Source organism: Canis lupus, chromosome 1 (genome assembly GCF_011100685.1).
Source record: "Canis lupus familiaris isolate Mischka breed German Shepherd chromosome 1, alternate assembly UU_Cfam_GSD_1.0, whole genome shotgun sequence".
Taxonomy (NCBI): domain Eukaryota; kingdom Metazoa; phylum Chordata; class Mammalia; order Carnivora; family Canidae; genus Canis; species Canis lupus.
The window spans coordinates 37808436-37829737 of NC_049222.1; the positions used below are offsets into that span (position 1 = coordinate 37808436).

Sequence of the window (21302 nt, forward strand, 5' to 3'; positions counted from 1 at the left end):
TGGGATTTTTAGTCAGAGCACTCTGCTTAGCGTGATAATCTCTAAAATATTTCCATTATATTTCTAAGTATTTTTATAGTATCTATAACTTTAACTTTTACAGTACTTTTTTTTTATTGTGAGCCTATCACAATGAGAAATGGTCTTTGATATGTGCTATGCTGTTGAGTTAGTGCATCGAGATTATGGTGTATCACTTTCATATTTACACAAAAAAAGAAAGATTTGTGATAATCTCGGTACATATAATAATCTGTAAATTTATGTGCTCTGTTCCAATCCATCTTCCTATTTCTGTGAAGTCTTTTATCCTTAAAGATTCTGGGGCTAGCAGCATTCCTTAGATAATTTTAAAAAGTATACTTAGTATAGGCATTTTCATGACTAGGGCAGCTATAATTTGATCATCTGTAGGGAACCATAATACCTTTTGTCTAGAAGTAAATCCTGCCTATTAAAATTGTGGGTTTTGTGTCACAGAGGATAATGTATCCTTCTAATAATAATTTCAAAATACCATTTGTGGGTTAAGGCATAAGATTGTTAAACATTTCACCATTTCTATAGTTTTATTAAACCAATTTATCTGATGTTCTATTGATAGTAAGATTACTGGAAGACATAAAGACACCTATATTAATAAGAAAGAGGTATTGCTTGCCTTAGGAGTTCAGAGGAAGGACAAGAAGTTTTGGGGCAACAGTGTTTGCCATGGAGTTAAGTCATTGAACAGACTAAGTAGTAGTCCTTCTGAATTTTAGCTGATGGGGAACATTGGTTCTTTAAATGACACTTCTATTTGAAGTATCTATAGGTTTCCTTATCTACAGGTTCCCAAATCATAGGGGATAGAGGCTCTTTTAGTTGTTTTACCTAAAGATCCAATATAATGACTTCTAGCTTGTTTACTTTCTAAGTCTACTTGGAAATGTCTAGTTACATATTGGATATTTTTAAGTTAGTAATTTTACATTTTAATATTTGCTTCTGTTTGATTCCCCTAATTCAGGTCTGAGCCCATTTACAAAAAAAGAAGATATAGTCTTTCTTGTCAGGTGTTGGGTTTGAATTGTTTGAAGATGTCATAAAGTCTGTCTTTTATTTTTTTACTTTTTTAAAAAAGATTTTATTTATTTATTCATGAGAGACAGAGAGAGAGAGAGAGGCAGAAACACAGGCAGCGGGAGAAGCAGGCTTCATGCAGGGAGCTCAATGTGGGACTCGATCCCAGGTCTCCAGGATCAGGTCTGGGCTGAAGGCAGCGCTAAACCGCTGAGCCACCCAGGCTGCCCAAGTCTTTCTTTTATTTTTATTTAATTTATAAGTTTGCATCTTTGTTGAAAGAAAAACTTTCAAAATTGCCTTATGAAATGCATTTATTATTTCTTTTTTTAAACTTTACACCACTAGGTTATTTAAATCAGCTCTAATCTGCTGCTTTTAAACATTTTCCTCCATGAGGTTAACAATTAATTGAATTAATTGGTCCATATCCATAGTGTAGGACAATAAGTATCTAATATGAATCCTTAATTCTACAGAAAATATTCTGCCTATATCCCTGAAGTTTAGGAAAAATCATTAATTATAGCTCTTAATTTGGCTCTAGACCAGGGTTTTAATTCAACTTCCATAGATATGAGTTGTGTTTTAGAAATATAAAATGTGATATTCTTTTCTAATGAAAATTCTAAGGACATGCTAACTCATTTGCAAAACCAGGTAAAGTTTCATAGACAAAGGAATGAAAAGAGGGCTAGCTTTCAGAAAGTTGCAAAAGCCTTGACAAAGACTACACTGGAATTTGAGTTTTATTTAGCAAGCTCAGTATGCCAATTTAAAAAGCTGAGTAGGGCAGCACGGGTGGCTCAGCGTTTCAGCGCCGCCTTCAGCCCAGGGTGTGATCCTGGAGACCTAGGATCCAGTCCCAGTCAGGCTCCCTGTATGGAGCTTGCTTCTTCCTCTGTCTGTGTCTCTGCCTCTCTCTCTCTCTGTGTCTCTCTTTACTTATGAATAAATAAATAAAATCTTTTTAAAAAATTAAAAAGCTGAGTATTGACTATGCAGTATTTTATCCCCTTATTTGTTTACAGCCCTTCTTAAATATTTTAGTTCATTAAATATGTTCTATCAAAAGTCCCCTTTAATAGTTCTTGTTATTCTAAATTATCTATCTAATTATTTTTCTAAACTTTATCAAGGAAATGAGGAGATTTAGGGATTAAAATCTGACTTTTTAGAGGAAGCAGAAGTTTTCCCAGGAAGAAGTTGAAACTTGACATAGATAAACCCCTGACACACAACAGAGAGGGGCCACTATGATCCGTCAAGACTATGTGCTTGTGAATGGCTGGCACTCATTTATTGCATGGAGTTTGTTCCTACTTGGGTGATTATTAGAAGGGTTGACGCTTACTGACTGGCTTGCAGAAATCATGTTCATTGAGGGGAGCTGTTGTTGACTGAACAGGAATAAAATGGGTTTTTGTGGTTCCTGTTTCCATGGCTGTAGAAAAGTGAGTCTTTTCTCAAAGTTATGGACTACTTTTATTCTCACAATTTGGAAAATACTGGTGCAAACCACACTCAAAGTTCTGTGGAGGGGTTGTCTCTGGGAGCTGACAAATCTCTCTCTCTACGTGAAATACAAAACAGACTTTATTCTCCATCTAAGGGAAAAGATAAGCCAGGTATTTAGGAACATCCCTCCCTTCAAGAAATGCGTGACAGGAGATTTCATCCTTCCCTGATATATCTAGTAGAAGCTGATAATACAAACACCCTTAGATGCCACAAATGGATCCTACATAACTCAAGGGGTGAGACAAAGTGAGTAATATATAATAAATGGGAGAATGCAGATTCTTCTAAAGAATTCAAATAAAATTTACATTTAAAATACTCTCCTGGCCAAAATAGTACCTGTCTATGAACTGGACTTATTCTGGACATTAGCTAAGTGAAATGAAAATTTTGTTAGTTTATTTCTGACTAACTTATTCTATTACATTATCACCATTTAACCTTCCCTGGAAACACAGTTTAGCTTCCTTCTTTTTCTTTTTTTGAAAGTGTAGAATGAAGTTCCACCCACAGAGTGGCATCCATTTATAAAGCTGGTGTTAGGAGAAAAGATTATTTTTATAGGCTCAAACGTGTCACATTAGTGTTGTGATGAGATCAGGTTTGGGAACACAATTGTCCAGACAAGACAATAGTGTATATTTATTAGTATAATAATAAGGCATTTAAAAAATAAAATAACACAAAATGTGGGAGATATGAACATAGCTATGCCTCTGGTAACTAGTAAGCAATGTTGTTATTGATCAGCAGAAATCTTGGATTTTAAAACTGTTTTTCTTGGGGCACCTAAATGGCTCCATCGGTTAAGCATCTGAATCTTGATCTCCTCTCAGGTCTTGACCTTAGGGTCGTGAGTTCAAGCCCCACATTTGGCTTCATGATGGGTATGGAGTCTACTTGAAATGAAAAATTTTTTAAAAAATTAAAACCATTTTTCTCATTACAGGCTGTGAACCTATTCCTGTGCGCTATCTTGAGTGGAGCAACATAGAATCCATCATAGCCATCGCCTTTTCCTGCTTGGGCATACTTGTCACCTTGTTTGTTACCCTCATCTTTGTGCTGTACCGGGACACACCAGTGGTTAAATCCTCCAGTCGGGAGCTCTGCTATATTATCTTAGCTGGCATCTTCCTTGGTTATGTATGCCCTTTTACTCTCATTGCTAAACCTACCACCACATCCTGCTACCTCCAGCGCCTTCTGGTTGGCCTCTCCTCTGCCATGTGCTACTCTGCTTTAGTGACCAAAACCAACCGAATTGCACGCATCTTAGCTGGCAGCAAAAAGAAGATCTGCACCCGGAAGCCCAGGTTCATGAGTGCCTGGGCCCAGGTGATCATCGCCTCAATTCTGATTAGTGTGCAGCTGACCTTGGTGGTAACCTTGATCATCATGGAGCCCCCCATGCCCATTCTGTCCTACCCAAGTATCAAGGAAGTCTACCTTATTTGCAATACCAGCAACCTGGGTGTGGTGGCCCCTCTGGGCTACAATGGACTCCTCATCATGAGCTGTACCTATTATGCCTTCAAGACCCGCAACGTGCCCGCCAACTTCAATGAGGCCAAATATATTGCCTTCACCATGTACACCACCTGCATCATCTGGCTGGCTTTTGTGCCCATTTACTTTGGGAGCAACTACAAGATCATCACCACCTGCTTTGCAGTGAGCCTCAGTGTAACGGTGGCCCTGGGGTGCATGTTCACTCCCAAGATGTACATCATTATTGCCAAGCCCGAGAGGAATGTCCGCAGTGCCTTCACCACCTCTGATGTAGTCCGCATGCATGTTGGCGATGGCAAGCTGCCCTGCCGCTCCAACACTTTCCTCAACATTTTCCGAAGAAAGAAACCAGGGACAGGGAATGCCAAGTGAGTTATCTGACCCAGCTTTACCTCCCCCTCTCTTTTCTCCTTTCTTCTAGTGGACTAAACCATGTTCTTCCATTTCCCCAATGGTTTTCATTTCCTTTCTTAATGTTTTCTCCTTTATTCCAAATTTGACATTTTCTTACCGTAGGAATACTAAAGGTCTTCTTTGTTTTCATTCCTTTGAAAAAGCAAGGAGTCTGAAGCAACAACCAGCTGTGCATATCCTTATGCTTACCTAGAATCTTCAGCTTCTTTTCTACAAATTTTTTCCTTTCACATGTGTCCTCACCTTTATGGAACATCAACACATCTCTGAGGTCTGGGTTTGAGATGCAGACCCTAGTTCTAATTTCTAGTTTTGACTATGATTGAATAAAGCTTCTGAGTTATTTTTATGACTTTGGAGGCTCATCATTACTAATCTGGGTTGGAAGGAAGGAAATTAAGCACCTGGGGAAATTTGACTATTTCAAAATCTGAGTGCAACTAGCAGCAAATCTGTCCTGAAATAAGTTCCCTTAAGCAATTGTCCTACCATACCCCTCTTATTTATTGAGCATAATGTAATAAAGTAATGTAATTAGTATAATAAAGGTGTTCCATAATGCCACACCTGAATTGTGCTACCTCTACTGCAAGGCCACAGTCAGAATGGTTTCCAAGCCATAAAGCACCAAAAGAAATAGGAAAGTAGTTAAAGGTGAAAAGTCCACACTGACACAAATGCTGGAAGCTCCTTAGGTAATTGAACCATCCAAAAATTCCTCACTTTTTCCCATTAGCAGTGTTAATTTTTCTTCCTGAAACAATCCTTTAAAAGTGAAGAATTTTAGTACAAATAACTATAACATATACATTGTTTTATAACTGTTCTCCCACCCTACTCCCAAACAAGCCAGCAAGACAAGGGGAATAGGTGTTATTTTCCCCATTTTATAAGTGAGGAAGCTCAGCCACTGTGAAATTATGTGACTTGTAAGTGTAATTCTATTTAGTTAGATATTCTTTGCCTAGGTCTTAACTGGCAGGAAATTTCCCATCTTACCATATGTCAAAAAATGTACATGCCTTAAGCCTCTGTGTTTTGTATCTTTACTTGCCTAGCAGTACCATGGGCATCTTTTACAGAAATCTTATGACTGGTTTGAGGATCAGATGAAGGAGTCTATGGGAAAACATATTTTTTAGATCCATGGAATTGTTATTATTTCAAGTAATAAATATTTTTTTCAGTGTTAAGGATTAAGATCATAATGAATGCTTACTCATTGATGTATCAATTTCAAGTTCTAAATAAGATACTAATTGTAAAAGTTGCATAGTCATTTTTTCCCTTGCCAGGCTTTTCATGCTAGCCAGCATCCCATCAGGAGCAGCCCCCTGGCAGGGACTCATCAGTAAGCATGAAAGCAAATGAACAGTGCCATGAAATGAGAAAAAAATAATAGACCATAGCCACGGAGTCCAGATGTAAAATGGCATCATAACAATTTTCATTAAGAGGGACAGGGTGAGAAGAAACACAATGAGAAAGGATAAAACTCCTTAAGCTGGAATGTTTGTAGACAGCTAAGAGATTTCCTTGGTTGCATGTCATATGGCTTTGTGAGGGTTCCATTCTACTATCTACCATTATGCACATCCATGTTTCTGATTTTTATGCCTTATTATGGTTCTTCAGAAACTTTCATGTGATTTTTGGTCATAGTCATTTCTGAAAGCAGTTTTAACCATTAATGAAAGGAGAAACCTGTGTGATCCAGATATCTTGTGTTGGCATCCAGGGATATGCATTTACGAGCGCTTTCCCAATGCTTATATGTACACTTGTACATAGAACTACATTAGCTCATGTCCAAAAGCAGTGACTGATGGACAAGCATTGGTGTATATTCTGATCATCTTCTTGTAGCTGGAACTTCTTTCCTTATAAGCTGAGAATATTCCTTTCACTATGAGTTTAGAAATCAATTTTATTTTGGATCCTGCTTTTAGGAGAAAAATCAGCTTGTTCTAAATTGGATTGGTTTTTTAGGAAGTGCTGTTTAATCAATAAATTGCCTATCTATTAGCTATAATTTGTTAACACTCTCAGAATGATATGGTAGGAAATATACTTCTAATTAATAATATGCAGCTTTCTTAGTACAATCTGTAGCTTCTGCAAGGTGTATCACACAGCTGAGCTGATGCACAGAGAGTATTTGAGGCCAAATTTCTATGGAACACAGCTATTTATTTACTTATTTTTCTCATCTATTCTTCTGAAGATTCTCTTATAACTCTAAGAGACTGTAATTTTAAAATAATAATAATCTCAGTGCCTATGTTTTTACCTTTTTTATTCATGTTTTATGGGTTTCTGGTTTGTCTCCAAACTTACAAAAACCACAACAATCTAATATTTTTCTACAGCATCTAAAATCTAGCAGAGTTTTGCCAACTGGAGCAAAGGGGCTGAAAACTCTGGAGAGCACATCACCCAATGAGTTTATTACCATTCTGGATGTGTAATTCCTACATTTATGGTGCACTGAGGGTGTTCGGCAGTCTGCATATGTAGCTATAAACACAGAACAGCTGCTGTAATGAAGAGCTTCCAACTGATCTGTTTGAGTATTATTCTGAGGAGTTGCAAGTCCGACTTCATCCTTGTAAGAGGCTGTTTCTGAGATACTTGGGAGGGATGACATCGTAGGTCTGTTTTTGCAAAGTTTTCTGCAGTTTTTTAATTTAATTCACAGCTAACCATCTGATAACAACCAAAGGTCTGGGTACTTGCTTTACATTTTCTGAAATGTAGTTTAGGAGGATTCTAATCAATAAATTGGGTTTTTGGGTTACTTACCGTTAGATGTCCAATTAAACATAATCCTGCCCTAGAAAATCGGTTGAATAGTGTAATTGCCTTTGACATCTCTAACTTCTTTAGCTGAAGTAACTTAATATATTCTGATTGGAAAATATTTAGACTTAACCTAATATAAAGATAGTGGTAAAATTCTCTTTCTTGGCAATAGAAGAAATATAAAAATTCCTAGACATTTATAATTAAATAAGTATTTAGATTCAAATTACTTATAACTTCCTTTTTTTTTTAAAGATTATTTATTTATTCATGAGAGACACACACACACACAGAGAGAGAGAGAGAGAGAGGCAGAGACAAAGGCAGAGGGAGAAGCAGCCTCCATGCAGGGAGCCCAACTTGAGACTGGATCCCTGGTCTCTAGGATCACACCCTGGGTGGGAGGCGGTGCTAAACTGCTGAGCCACCCAGGCTGCCCTTACAACTTACTTTTAAAAAAAATGAGTTAACACTATGTAACTGGAAAATTAAAATATTATGTAAATGATATACTTCTTTTAAAAAATGGGTATATTAGTGACTAAATGTCAAACTAACATTTCTAATTATTTTCTGGATAAATAACCTCAATGAGTGCCAATATAATGCACATGGAACTGAAATGTGACACTTCACCCCTATGGCCTTTTGCATGTAAAACTAAAAACTATTAGAAGCACAAAAAAGCATTAGATTAATGCAAGGAAGTAATTTTAAAACCCAGATTCCTAGGGGAGCCTGGGTGGCTTGGTAAGTTAAGGCCACCAACCCTTGGTTTCAGCTCAAGTCATGATCTCAAGGCCCTGAGATCGAGCCCTGCCCCTGCTTGTCCTCAACCTGGAGTCTGCTTGAGATTCTTCACCCCTCCCCTGTTATTCCACCCACCCACCCACCCCACTTGTACTCTATTTCAGATAAATGAATAAAATATTTTTAAAAAGTGTCAGTTCCTAAATAAATAGGGTATTATTGTGTTCTTGCAATTGTTTCTTAGGCATTTGAATGTGTGTTTCTATTGAGTGCAAAAGCTAAATGAAATACTAGATGGAAGGACGCCTGGGTGGCTCAGCGGTTGGGCGCCTGCCTTCGACTCAGGTCATGATCCCAGGATCCAGGATTGAGTCCCACATCAGGCTCCAGCATGGAGCCTGCTTCTCCCTCTGCCCATGTCTCTGCCTCTCTCTCTCTCAGTCTGTGTCTCTCATGAATAAATAAATAAATCTTAAAAAAAAAATACTAGATGGAATGATGCTCTGAGGAAATTTTCCTCTTGGTCTGCTAGAAACATTTTTTGTCCACAAGTAGAGGTCACTAAGCCTGCAACATTCATGATTATGCCCTGGGTATGCCTTTAAACTTTTCTTTCCTCCTTTGATTTTGAAAGGAAATATGATAGAGAGTCAACAGATATCACAATCAATAGAAATAACATGTTTTCTTTCATAGGAAGAACTCAATCACTACTCTAATAAGCTTGTAAATGAGAAAATCTGTCATTTTGAAATTTTTTTTCCTGTAATCATACAATAAATGGCTTTAAAAGTATTGTTTTAAAAATGAAAGTATTATAATTATCCCATTGCTTTTAGAGTAAATATCAGAAGATTTTATCTAAGTACTTATCTAAGTGGAGGAATTTTACTACTTGATAGTAGCATTTATGGAGGATCTACTGTTTGCTCATTCATGTATGCAATCAATCATTATTTCAACAGTAAGCTTAAAAGCAAAAGCACATAGGTAACTTGATGTGGTGCTAGGTAATATTCAGGATAAAAACAGGTAAAAGAAGCAGGCACTGACTGTAATCTTATGATACAGTAAGGAAGACAAAATATAACTAAATATACTGGAATAGGTGCCATAATACCACAATATAACATTCTGAGTGTCAGGAAGGAAAGAGATTATGTCCAGCTAGGAGCAGTATCTGCGGAAGGATAGGACAAAATTTCTTAATAAAAGTAACATTTGAACTTGACCTGAAAGGATGTTTTCAACAAGAGAAACTGCTCTGATGAGACCATTTCACATGTCATGTAAATGAAACTTTAGAAATGTGAATGCATTTTCTGACCATACCATGGAATCTGATATGAATGAAATACATGGAAAGGTATAATGGTGGGCAAATTTATAATGCAGAAAGAGGACAGATTATAGATAATGATCAGTGTTCTGAGAAGAAGCTTACATATATTTTATATAAACTGCAAGGTACATTAAAGATTTTTGTGAAGTTTTATGTTCATGTGTATGCTTTGTGGGAAAAGATTGACTATCGAAAGACTAGTTAATAGAGTGCTACAGTAATTCAAGTGGCAGTTTAAAAAATAAGAGTTTTAAAATAGAGCAGTGGAGTGAAAGTCAAACCCCATGTATGAATATGAAAAAGTTTTCTGAGCTTGATTCATTAGAGTTGAATTGTTTGCAGAGAGGAAGGAAGAAATAAAAACTAGAATACAACTCTCATGATTTAAGCCGGTGAGACTGGAAAAATAGAGTGACCATAAAGGTGGAATACAGGTAGAACTGGTGAGATGTTGATGAGTGTGATTTCAGATTTACCAATTAAGATGCAGTAAAGGCATCCAAATAGAGGCAGCCATAAGTTACTTAGAAATTTAAGACAGGAGCTCAAAAGAAAGGTCTGAGCCAGAGCTCTAGATTTGAGGCTTAATTGTCAGAATGTTTAAAGTGGCCAAAAAAGTGGTTATGACATAAGAAAAGAAGAAAGTAGGAGGAAGAACATTAGGGAACACTTGCACTTGAGAGAAAAGATAAATAAGGAAAACCTGAAGGCAATAAACACAAGGGAATCAAAGAGAATGGGGGGAACAGGAGGACTGCAGTATCCTGGAAACCAAGGAGGAGACTGTGTCTTAGTCAGCTCAGGTTGCCATAGTAAAATCCCACAGACTGGGTGCTTAAACAACAGACATTTATTTTCTCACAGTTCTGGAGGCCAGAATTCCAAGATCAGAATGCCAGCATGGTTGATTTCTGGTGAGATCTCTCCTCTTGGGTTGCAGATGGCTGCCTTCTAACTGTGTACTCACATAACTTCTTCTTTGTGCAAGCATGGGGGAAGAGAGAATGAGAAGGGAAAGGGGGGAGAGAGAACTATTTGGTCTTGCTTCTTGTAAGAGCACTTATCGGAGATGAAAGCCCCCCTCTCCGGACTTCATGTAACCCTAATTACCTCTCAAAGGCTCCACCTCCTAATGACATCACACTAGGTGTTAGAACAACCATTCAGTGTATAACAGACTATTTCAAGAAGATTGAGCTTGGGATCCTTGGGTTCCCCAAGGATGGACACTTTGTGGTTATCCTTGAGTGGCTTCAGTGTGTGATGTGGGTAGAATTTCTTTTACAATAAGTTTGGCATTAAAGGAACTTAAAATTCTAGATAGTATTTAAGGAGGGAGGAGTGACATAAGAGAAGAGAAATTTAAGCTGGTTTATATCTAAGAAAGGGGCTAACAGAGAAAGAAAAATTAAAAATATAACAGAGAGAACATGTGGTTTATGCTGAGCCACCTGACCCAGACCTGTGCCATTACAATATAGTTTATCATCTATTGACAACTCTGTGACCACTGAAGCATCAACTCCGAAGGACTGAGTTGAGTTGGTTATGTTCGGTACTGGTTCTCACTTAGCTACATGTGTGTTGCTTGACATTAAAAAAAAAAAAAAAAAAAAAAAAAAGATGAAAAAATTAGGCTGGGTATTTATAGGAATTTTTATTAAAATCCCAAAATACAGCCCTTGATTTTTAACAGACCTCTGGACTTACAAATATTGAGTGTAGGATTTCAGAAGTGACGTATGAAGGAAAGTCTGGAAAGTAACATGTGTTTTCCTGGAACTATTGGCAGATATAAAGGATTCATGGCTAATAAGTAGAAGTTGCATTGTAGATCCAGAGACAGACTGAGTTGGGGCTAAAGCAGTTACCTTTATTCAGATGTGATTAAAAGAACTAGAAACCCTCAGATCTCTCCCTGACAGCCAGTCATAGTGCCTGAGTGTGCCAACATGAGGCCATTTTATTTGGGATAAAAACTTATGCCCCCTGAAAAACCAAGCCAAAATGCCTTCACTTCCTGAAAGATGTAACATTTTGTCACCTGGAAGCACATTAGCCGTAATTTAGAATGAAAATAGAGAAGTTGGCATATCTGTCATATGTGGAGAAGTTGCTGCTGTGAGGGACCAGCTGCAGAGGTCATGGGCTTATGTGTGGGGAAGGAAAATAAATTTATGTATGTATGTATTTATTTATTTATTTATTTTAAAGAGAAAAAGTAGTGAAGGGCAGAGGTAGAGAGAGAGAAACTTTAGCAGACTGTGCTGAAGTAGGGAGCCCGACCCAGGGCTCCATCTCATGATCCTGAAATCATAACCTGAGGTGTAACCAGAAATTAGATGCTTAATCAGCTGCACCACCCAGGGGCCCCTGATCCCAGAATATTTTACATGAATATCCATAATGGCTCAAGAAAGGTCCATATGACACAACTGTGCAAAGAAACTAAGACTTGACAACCTCAAGCCATTTTTATAAGAGAAAGAGATGGGACTAAAATCATTGCGGGTTTTTTGGATAAAATCATCACTGTGTTTAGGTCTGTAACCTCAATAATGTATACATTTATTCATGCATATAATAAAATGAATAAGACTGCCCTCAAGAAGTTCATGGTTATTGGTATTACATACCATGGCAATAAAATCGGGTGAGTGGGAATGATAGGAAATGGTATAGTGTGGTGATTCAAGTAGGTGACTAACTTTAGAGTCAGAAGTTTATTAAGTATACACCCAACTCTATGTAACAGTCACCTATTAAATGAAAGAAACTGTTGGAGACCCACTGGAGTCCTGCAGCCTGAACCTGACCATGGATGTTCTCAGATCATGAAAACAGAGCCTATAGACTCACTAATTAGAACTCTTGAGCTGCAAGTTACAGAAGCCAACTTAAGCTAGCCTAAACATATTTATTTTTCATTTGCATAAAATAAATGGGAAAATGTATGTAAAGAGTGTAGTACAGTGCCTAGCACATAGTTAATTTTCAATAGCTGTTAGCTAGTGACACTGAAATTATGAAAATAGGACAATGTATGGGAGTCTATATACTAGCAACAAAACTCTGCATTACATCATCATGTAAAGAGAGTTCTGATAGAATGCATCATCGTTATCATTAGTTCACAATATCTATGCTGTATAGAATGGAAGAGCACGGGCAGCCCGGGTGGCTCAGCAGTTTGGCGCCTGCCTTTGGCCCAGGGTGTGATCCTGGAGACCCGGGATCGAGTCCCATGTCAGGCCCCCTGCATGGAGATGGAGCCTGCTTCTCCCTCTGCCTGTGTCTCTGCCTCTCTCTCTCTCTCTCTCTCTCTCTCTCTGTCTCTCATTAGTAAATAAATAAAGTCTTTATAGAAAAAAAAAAAGAATGGAAGAGCATGTATCTGCTAAAAGTGGAGACATGCAAGTGATACTTAGTGTGAAATGTGTGTGGGGAAAGACACCCTGTTTGACATGGCTTGGCAACCTGTCCGTGCTTGGCCATAGCTAAAGAAAGATGAGGTCATTTGCATTCCATCTGTAGTGTCCAGTATAAAGTGTTACCTACTCTAAAGGGAAGCAGACCATGTGAGCAACGTGTTTGTAAAGCTAGTTCAAGAACAAAAACATTAACAGCTTGCAAAATGAAGAACATAAGAAAGTACCAGTGGATTTGTAAGCTTCAGATCATGAGAACAGAGCCTTAGGCTCTCCTTAATTAGAACTCTCTGGCTGCAAGTTATAGGAGCCAACTTAAGTTAGTCTAAGGAAAAGGGGGTGGGCTATTTAGCAGAAAGCATAGAAGGAATACTTTCAGGTATCCCTTGGTAACAAGATTTGAAATGCTTCTGGGTCACATGGGCAATTGAGCTCCTGAGAAAGGTCTCAGGGTCACCTGCTCTCTCCTCCCTGCCTGCCTTCATCTTCTCTTCATAGATCTGCTCTCTCCATGTCATGGGCCTTCATGGTCAGTCCAAGGACAAGCATCCCAGTGCTCTTGAGTTTACATGTTTTTATAGATCAGCTACCCAAAGAGACTGCTTCTGTTCTCTTTACCCCATAGATCTACAAAACACAGAAACTGATTGGCTAAGCCTGGCTCATGTGTCTATCTCAGTTTAAGGAGGTAAAGGACAATCACCTATCCATACAAAATGTGAGTGATTATTCCAAATTCTAGTGGGTATGCCAATGGAGCGGAAAGAAATGTCATAACTCTGACACAACATTTTTATAAAGGTATGCAGTATAGAACCAAACAAATTAACAACAACAACAACAACCTGTCTTTGCTACCTTTATAAAGAATCCTGGCTATAAAATGCTTCTCAGTTGCTTCAAGATAAACGAAGTGGGGGGGGGGGGGGGGGGGACAGGGCAAGGTGCTTTGTTTTGTTAAAGGAAAATAGATCATTAGAACGCTGTTTTCTGAATGAATTAAAATCACAGGCCAACAATATAGTATTACTTATTATTAACATTGGTTAATAGAAGAAGAAAATTACATGACTGTGATTTTGTTTCAAAAGGGTAAAGGAAAACCTCCTATAATTTAAGGCAATTTAACAATACCCTCTATGCAGATTTTCTTCAAGATAAATGAGTCCACTGCTAACAAAATTAAGCCAAATCCTTAGCGATTCTGCTAAATATATTAAAAAACAACCGCTTAAAAGAAATCAGTAAGAAATATTTTCCCTTCCTTGATTTTCCAGCTATAAAAATACATAGTTACATTGCTCCTAGTAAATTCTCTCAAACACTGGGGGAATTAATATCACCTTCAGTTTTGCACTGCTTATGTTACTTGGCTTAGGTGGGTATGGGATAGGGAGTGGAAAAATGTTAACAACAACAACAAAAAAAACCCATACATGATCAAAGTAAAATAGAAGGATTTATGACCATGGGGCAGCAGAGGCAGTGAGGAAGCAGAAGGGATGGATCTGGGTCACTAGCCAGCTCTGTGACTTTAGCCATTGATTTTGTCAGTGCTTTATTGCAAGCTCTAGTATTTCAAGCCATTTTAGTAGTTTTCATAATTTAGACCTTTGCTTAAAAAAATATGGAGGGCTTACTACTTTACAAACTGTGGAAAATTTACCCATGAAAAAATATTGAATGGTCTACTATGACCCCACAGAATTTCTCCTGAAGTGGAGGATACCAGTAAGAACACTGATGATGACAATGTGGCAGAAGGTAGTTCTAGGACAGAGGTGAGGATAGCATGTTCAAGAGGCATAAATAGAAAGGACCTATGGTGTAGACCGTAGACCATGGATGGAGTCAGGTGGGGATCTAAGATAGCTAAGAATAATGGCTGCCCTTAGCTAGACCAAGCAGTGGGTTAAAGTCGGGGAAGGTACGGGGAAAGTGTTTAAGTCAGGGGAACTACTATGTGAAAAGATACAGAGGCAAGATATAGCACAGCATATTAGGGGGTAAGTGTTTCCATTGGGCTGACAGTAACTTCTTACAAAAACATATTTAGCTTCGAATGTTTAATACTTTGAAAATTTAGCTTAAACTCCAGGGCTAGTCCTAGTATAAAACCACAGCTTCTGCTGTGGTGGTTAGCATGGTTTCAAGGCCTGACACATACCTTTTAAAGACTTGGAGAGAACCACTGATGACTCATTCACTCAACAAATGATTTTCCAGTGTCTAGAATATGCCGGGACAGTGCAGGGAATTCAGTGGTGAACAAATCAGATCCAGCCCCTGCCTTTGTGGAGGTTAAAATCTAGCCAGATATTAAACAAGTAATCACAAGTGTAGTCAGTGTTTGTAAGAATAAATACAAGGTGTTACAGAGTGTTATTAGAGGGATCTAACCAGTCCCAGTGCGTGGAGGCTGAACATGTTCCAGGAAGAAATATTATTTAAATAAGACTTCTGAAGGAGAGAAGGGGTTAGCTAGGGACAGAGAGAGGGGAACTAATGGAGTAGAGCTGTCAAGCAATCAGAATGTAAAGGTGTTGAGCAGGAAAAAGACTCACAGCTGAAGGAAATGAAGCAATTTCGAGATGCCTAGAGGCAAGAAAGAAGGAAAGTATGATGAGAAGAAACTGAAGTGGTCAGTTATGACCAGATCAGGGTCTAGTTAAAGGGTCTTGGATCTTACCTTCTGAACCATGGAAATCCACTAAGGTCATACAGCAGGGTTGCACTGTCATCCTTGAGACATGTGTTTTATAGCTAGCATTCCACCCTCAGGGTAGAGGTTGTACTGGGAAGCAAGACTCAAGACTCTGGACTCTGGGAGGAGGCTGTTGCAGAGCCTAGGTGGGTGATTACACAGTGGCCCAACCTAGGGCTTTGACAGTTGGCAGTGAAAAAAGAGATCCCAGAGAAATAATTAAGACATAAAATAAAAGTAAAAGTAAAAATAAAAAATTGCTCAGGAAATTCCATTTTAAGGCATATAGAATAAACAGAGATATGCAGCCACCTCAGGGTTGTTTGGCTCCAAAGACTATAAAATTTGAACTATTAGAAGACTAAATATTTTAGCACATCTATGATATGATTGATCTATAAGAGTTGGGGTTGATCAGACACAAAAGCAGAAAAGAGCAGTCACTGAAACAAATGTTGGAAATGGTCATAGATCTCTGTGATGTGGAGATGGGTGGACAGGCTGATGACCCAGGGGCTTTTTGAAAATTTAAGTCCAAATGATAAAATGACCCCTAGAATTAATAGGGTGAAATCGTAGCTTAATGCCATCAAGTGTTTAATTATTAAAGCATGTAATGCCTATTATATCTATTCTAAGCCTTTCTGATCCAGAAATTCATAGCTCGTATGTTATTTACTACACATACACATTTCCTTTATTCCACAAGAAGAATCTTTGTTTCCAAGGAAACAGTAGATGATAGAATTAAAATATCTCAGAAATATATATTTTTGCTATTCCACAGTAGCCATACAAGTATCTTAGAATAACTACTAATACTGTCACAACCAATTAATTACTCAAAGAGTTAAAATATGGTAGTTTGCATCTGATCTTTCCATCTCTCCCCTTTAAACTAGTTTTACTATTTCTACATTAACTGAGTAAATAGCCATTACATACTATACTTTCTCCCTTTTAACCTGAGGATGGGTTTAATACTTACCTCCAGTCCTTATGATGATGTCTTCCTAGTTATTTTGGTAGTCTGAAGCTCATAAGCCTAACCCAGAGCAGATTTTTCAGGAATTTACTCATGGGAACAAGAGTCACTTAGTTTTTGCTTGTTGAAAACAGTTCATCTACAACCTTTATATCAAATGTCAGTTTTGCTGGCTATAAAATTCAGGGAGCATATTTTGTTTTTCTGAAGTATCGTCAATATGTCTTTCTGGTTACAGTTAACATAAAGCTTTGCTGCCTCAAATTCTGAGGATTATCCATTTTCCCTTATAAAACACTCCTGTTTTTTTCCCTAGACATCCAAAATAAAAATATTTCCATTTCCTATAGAGTCTGGTTATTTTACTAGAATGTCTCTTCATATTGGTTTTCTTGGGTCAGTATTCTCAGTGTGTAGTTACAAATCATTTTAAACTTCAGGAAAATTTTCTTGAGCTATATATATAGTCTTCAGTATTCATTTCCTTGCTTTGTTTCTTTTTCTTCAAGCATTTCTAATACCTGTATGTTGAAGCTTTTTTGGTTAACTTCAATATTTACATTTTCTCTCTAATCCTTCTCATCCTTTCATTTCATATCCTTTTTGTTTAAGCATAGTTACAAAGTTACATCAATATGAATAGACTTTTAATGGCAGTTTGATGCAGCTTATACAATTGCATGATATACCCCTGTAACCCACATGTAACCAAGGTATAGAGCATTGGCTTCACCTTAGAAATTTCCCCCATTCTTTTCTAATCTGTTCCACTTTCCATTCAGAGGCAACCACTACTGTGATTTCTATCCTCATAGATTAACTTGCCTGTTCTTGAATTTCATAAAAATAAAATCATACAGTAAGTTTCTTTTATGTCTCCATTCTTTCACAAAGCATGAGATTCATCCATGTCCTTGCATGGATCAATAGTTTATTCCTTTTAATTGCTGGTCAGTATTATGTTGTATGAATATACTAAAATTTGTTTAATCTAATGTGCTAATGGGTATTTACGTAGTTTCCAACTCTCACTATTACACATAAAGCCGCAATCAACTTATATATACTAGTTTTTATGAACATATATTTTCATTTTTTTGTGCGTATATGCCTAGAAGTGGAATTGCTGGATGATAAGGCAGGTGTATATTTAACTTGCAAGAAACTGCCAGAGAGATTTTGCCAAAGAAGCTGTAAAGTGATTTTGCCATTTTATACTCCTACTAAGAATGTATGAGATCCATTTGATGTTGGTAATCTTTCACATTTTTGTCATTCTAATGAGTATGTAGTTGTATTTAATTATAGTTTCAATTTGCATTTTCCTGATGACTAATGACCTTGAAATTCTTTTCATATACTTTTTTGGTCATTTATATGCCTCTTTTATGAAATACTATACAAATTCTTGCCTATTTTTTTAACTGGGTCATTTGTATCTTATTATTGATTTTTAGGGCTTCTTTTTATAATCTGGTTATAAGACTTTGTCAGGTACATGTATTATAATATCTTCTCAGTCTGTGACCTGACTTCATTTTCTTAGTGGTATCTTTTGATGAGTGAAAGTTTTTAATTTTGATGGAGTTCAATTTATCATTTCTTTTATGATTAGTGCTTTTTGTATTCAGTTTAGAAAATTTTTACCTACTGTAAGTCACAAAAATATTCTCCTATATTTTCTTCTAGGAGCTTTATAATTTTGACTTTTTTCATTTAGTGCTGTAATACTTTTTTAATGTGTGGTATAAATAATGGATCAAGATTCTTTTTTTTTTTTTAATAGAAATCCAATTTTCCCAGCTCAGTTTTTGAAAAGACTTTCCTTCCCTCATTGAATGACATTGGTGCTTGTGTCAAAATTCAACTGAACACACACATAGATGGTCCCAGTTATGGACTCTTTACTATGTTCTCTTGATATTTGTCTATACCACACAGTCTTCTATTCCTGAATCTTATATTGTTTTAAAATCAAGTAATATAACTACTCCAGCTTTATTATTGTTCTGGCTATTCTGGGTCTAGGACATCACTGCCATTGCTCAAAATTTCATCTTTATATATGACATTACCTCTAGGGTTTTCATAATATACCTTTATCAGGTTAAGGCTATTCCTTTCTCAGTTTGCTGAGAAATTAATCATAAATGGGCATTGAATTTTGTCAAAATATTTTTCTGCATCAGTTGAAATATCCTATTTTTCTATTGTATTCTGTTAACATGGGGAAATACCTTGAATTATTATCAAATACTAATCCATTCTTGAATTTCCTGATATAAATTCTTCCTTGTTCTCCTCTATATTGTCTAGCTGAAATAGAGTCTACCATGTCTGACATTGGTGTAGCTAATAGTTTTTAGTTTTGGTTAGTGTTTGTATGTTCTACCTTTTCCATCCTTTGCTTTTCAACTTTTCTGTGTCCTTATGTTTATTTTTTTAAAGATTTATTTGTTTATTCATGAGAGACCCAGAAAGAGGCAGAGACACAGGCAGAGGGAGAAGCAGGCTCCCTGCGGGGAACCTGACGCAGGACTCAATCCCAGGACCAGGATCACGGCCTAAACTGAAGGCAGACACTCAACTGCTGAGCCATTCAGGCATGTCCTTATGTTTAAAGAGTGTCTGTCCTAAGCTGCTCATAGTTAGTTAGAGTTAGACTTTGTTTCTTAGGTTGATAATACTTATGTTTAAATTAGATTATTTTGTTCATTTACACTTGATGTAATTGCTGACATAATCATATTTATATCTACTTTTTAACTATTTTCTGCTTATCTTGGTGGAATGATTACTTCCATTTATGTGTTTGCTCTCCTTTTGTTTTTCTTTTCCTTCTTGCTTTCTTTGGATTAATATAGCATTTTAATATTCAGTTTTCCCATCTATTAATCTGTTAGCTTAACATTCTTTTATTATTCTGTTTATAGTTACCCTAGAGATTATAATAAGGATTTCCTGACTTTTATAATCTTAAATAAATTAGTAGTTTTCTCACTTTCCAAACAAAGCAAGGATCTTAAAGCACATTAATTTCATTTGCTTTGTGTCAACTTTCATGCTTTTTTGTTGTGCACTTTAATTCTGCACATTTTTTACATCTTATATTACATGACTATGATTGTTTTGCACAATCAATACGTATTTATATATTCCTGATATGTAGATCCTCCGATGATGAACTGAAATGATTTGAGTGTGTATTGTAGTTTTATAAAGTTTATTCTGCTTCACCTGGTGCATCTTATTATTAGGGTATAGTTATCCAGGGGTCCTGTGGTTCCCCACTGTTTCCCTGGGCTCCACATTCTTAAATGCCTTTAACTTCAAAGTGATTCATCAGTGCTGTGAAACTTCCAAAAACTTCATTCTGATTTCTGGCAGTTTTCTACTTAGCTTTGTATCCTGTGCTTTGTGCAGCCTAAAATTTGCACATTTTTTATGAGGGAACCTACTAAGTGTTAGTCTCTCTCTCTCTCTCTCTCTCTCTCTCTCTCGTGTGTGTGTGTGTGTGTGTATGTGTGTGCGTGTGATATCTTTCCAAACTCTTGGCTCCTCAAGTCCTAGTTGCATTGTAAGACTTAAAATCAATGTTCATGTCTATAGGCCTATGCATTTAAAAAGTTTTTCTTGCTTCTTTACCTCTTAGTTAAGACCCCCTGCCTGCATGCTCAGTCTCTTCTCCTGAACCAAGAATCATCAAATGTTCCAAGGACAAAATAATTTGAAGATTATCTACTTACCCTTCTGAAGTTCACTTATTTCTGACTTGGATTTCTGACTTGGATTCTTTCTGACTTGGTACCTTGAATTCTGGTTGCTATGACAGTTTTCAATGTCTGTAAATGGTTTTTAAAAATATTGAATCTGTTTTTTCTAGTTGTTCTCAGTGGGAGACTTGTTTTACCCCAAGGTATTACATCTTAGCTGAAAGCAGATGTCCTCTTATACCAATTTTAGTATCTCTTCCTCTCCTTTTTCAGTAAGCTATGATATCACTATGCTTTCTTTTAGGACTATGGGGACTATACATCTAATACTATGAAAAAACTTGTGTGATAATTGCCTATTAGGTTCTTTTTTCAGGTTTGATGGGTGGTGACAAGAAGATATTAATGGCTCTGCTTACAGAGAAATGGTAGCATAAAATAAATGTTAGTAGAACCATATCTAATATTGTTGATGCTATAGCCAAGAATATCAGAGCCTCACACAATTCTAGATTTAAGTGATCTAAGTCCTTTTTGTTATCATTACTTTGATTTTAAGCTTCTTATCATAGTAATTATTTCTGATTTCTTTTTTTTCAATTTTTTATATTTTGTCAAGAGATAGGAAAATAGTTGATTGACAGTACTGGTCTTTTTAGCAAATCAAATATGTAACAAGGATTCCTTATTTTTTTAAAAGATTTATTATTTTATTTTAGAGAGAGGGGAGGGGCAAAGGGAGAGAGAATCTTAAATAGACTGTATGCAGAGCACTGAACCCAATTCCCGGCTCAATTTCACAACCTTGAGATTGCTACATGAGCTGAAACCAAGAGTCAGATGCTTAACTGACTGTGCCACCCGGGTGCCCCAAGGATTCATAATTTTTAATTGATAAAAATTAAGCTAATTTGAAATTATGATTACTAATGAATCACAAGGGCTTTTTTTAAGATTTATTATTTGAGAGAGAGAGAGAAAAATAAAGGCATGAGCAGGAAGGTACAGTGGGAAAAGGACAGGGAGAAAGAATCTCAAGCAGACTATCCACTGATTGTGGAACCCTTCA

At 36.8% G+C, this 21302-nt stretch overlaps 1 protein-coding gene across 5 annotated transcripts in view; it reads left to right on the forward strand.

Moving 5' to 3' along the window:
- GRM1 (glutamate metabotropic receptor 1) overlaps positions 1 to 21302 on the forward strand; it is a 398087-nt gene that overhangs the window by 360254 nt on the left and 16531 nt on the right. For all 5 annotated transcript variants that reach the window (XM_038526271.1, XM_038526276.1, XM_038526273.1 and 2 more), the window contains exon 8: positions 3533 to 4463. In XM_038526271.1, the coding sequence (XP_038382199.1) occupies positions 3533 to 4463 (931 nt within the window). The remainder of the gene's footprint in view (positions 1 to 3532; positions 4464 to 21302) is intronic.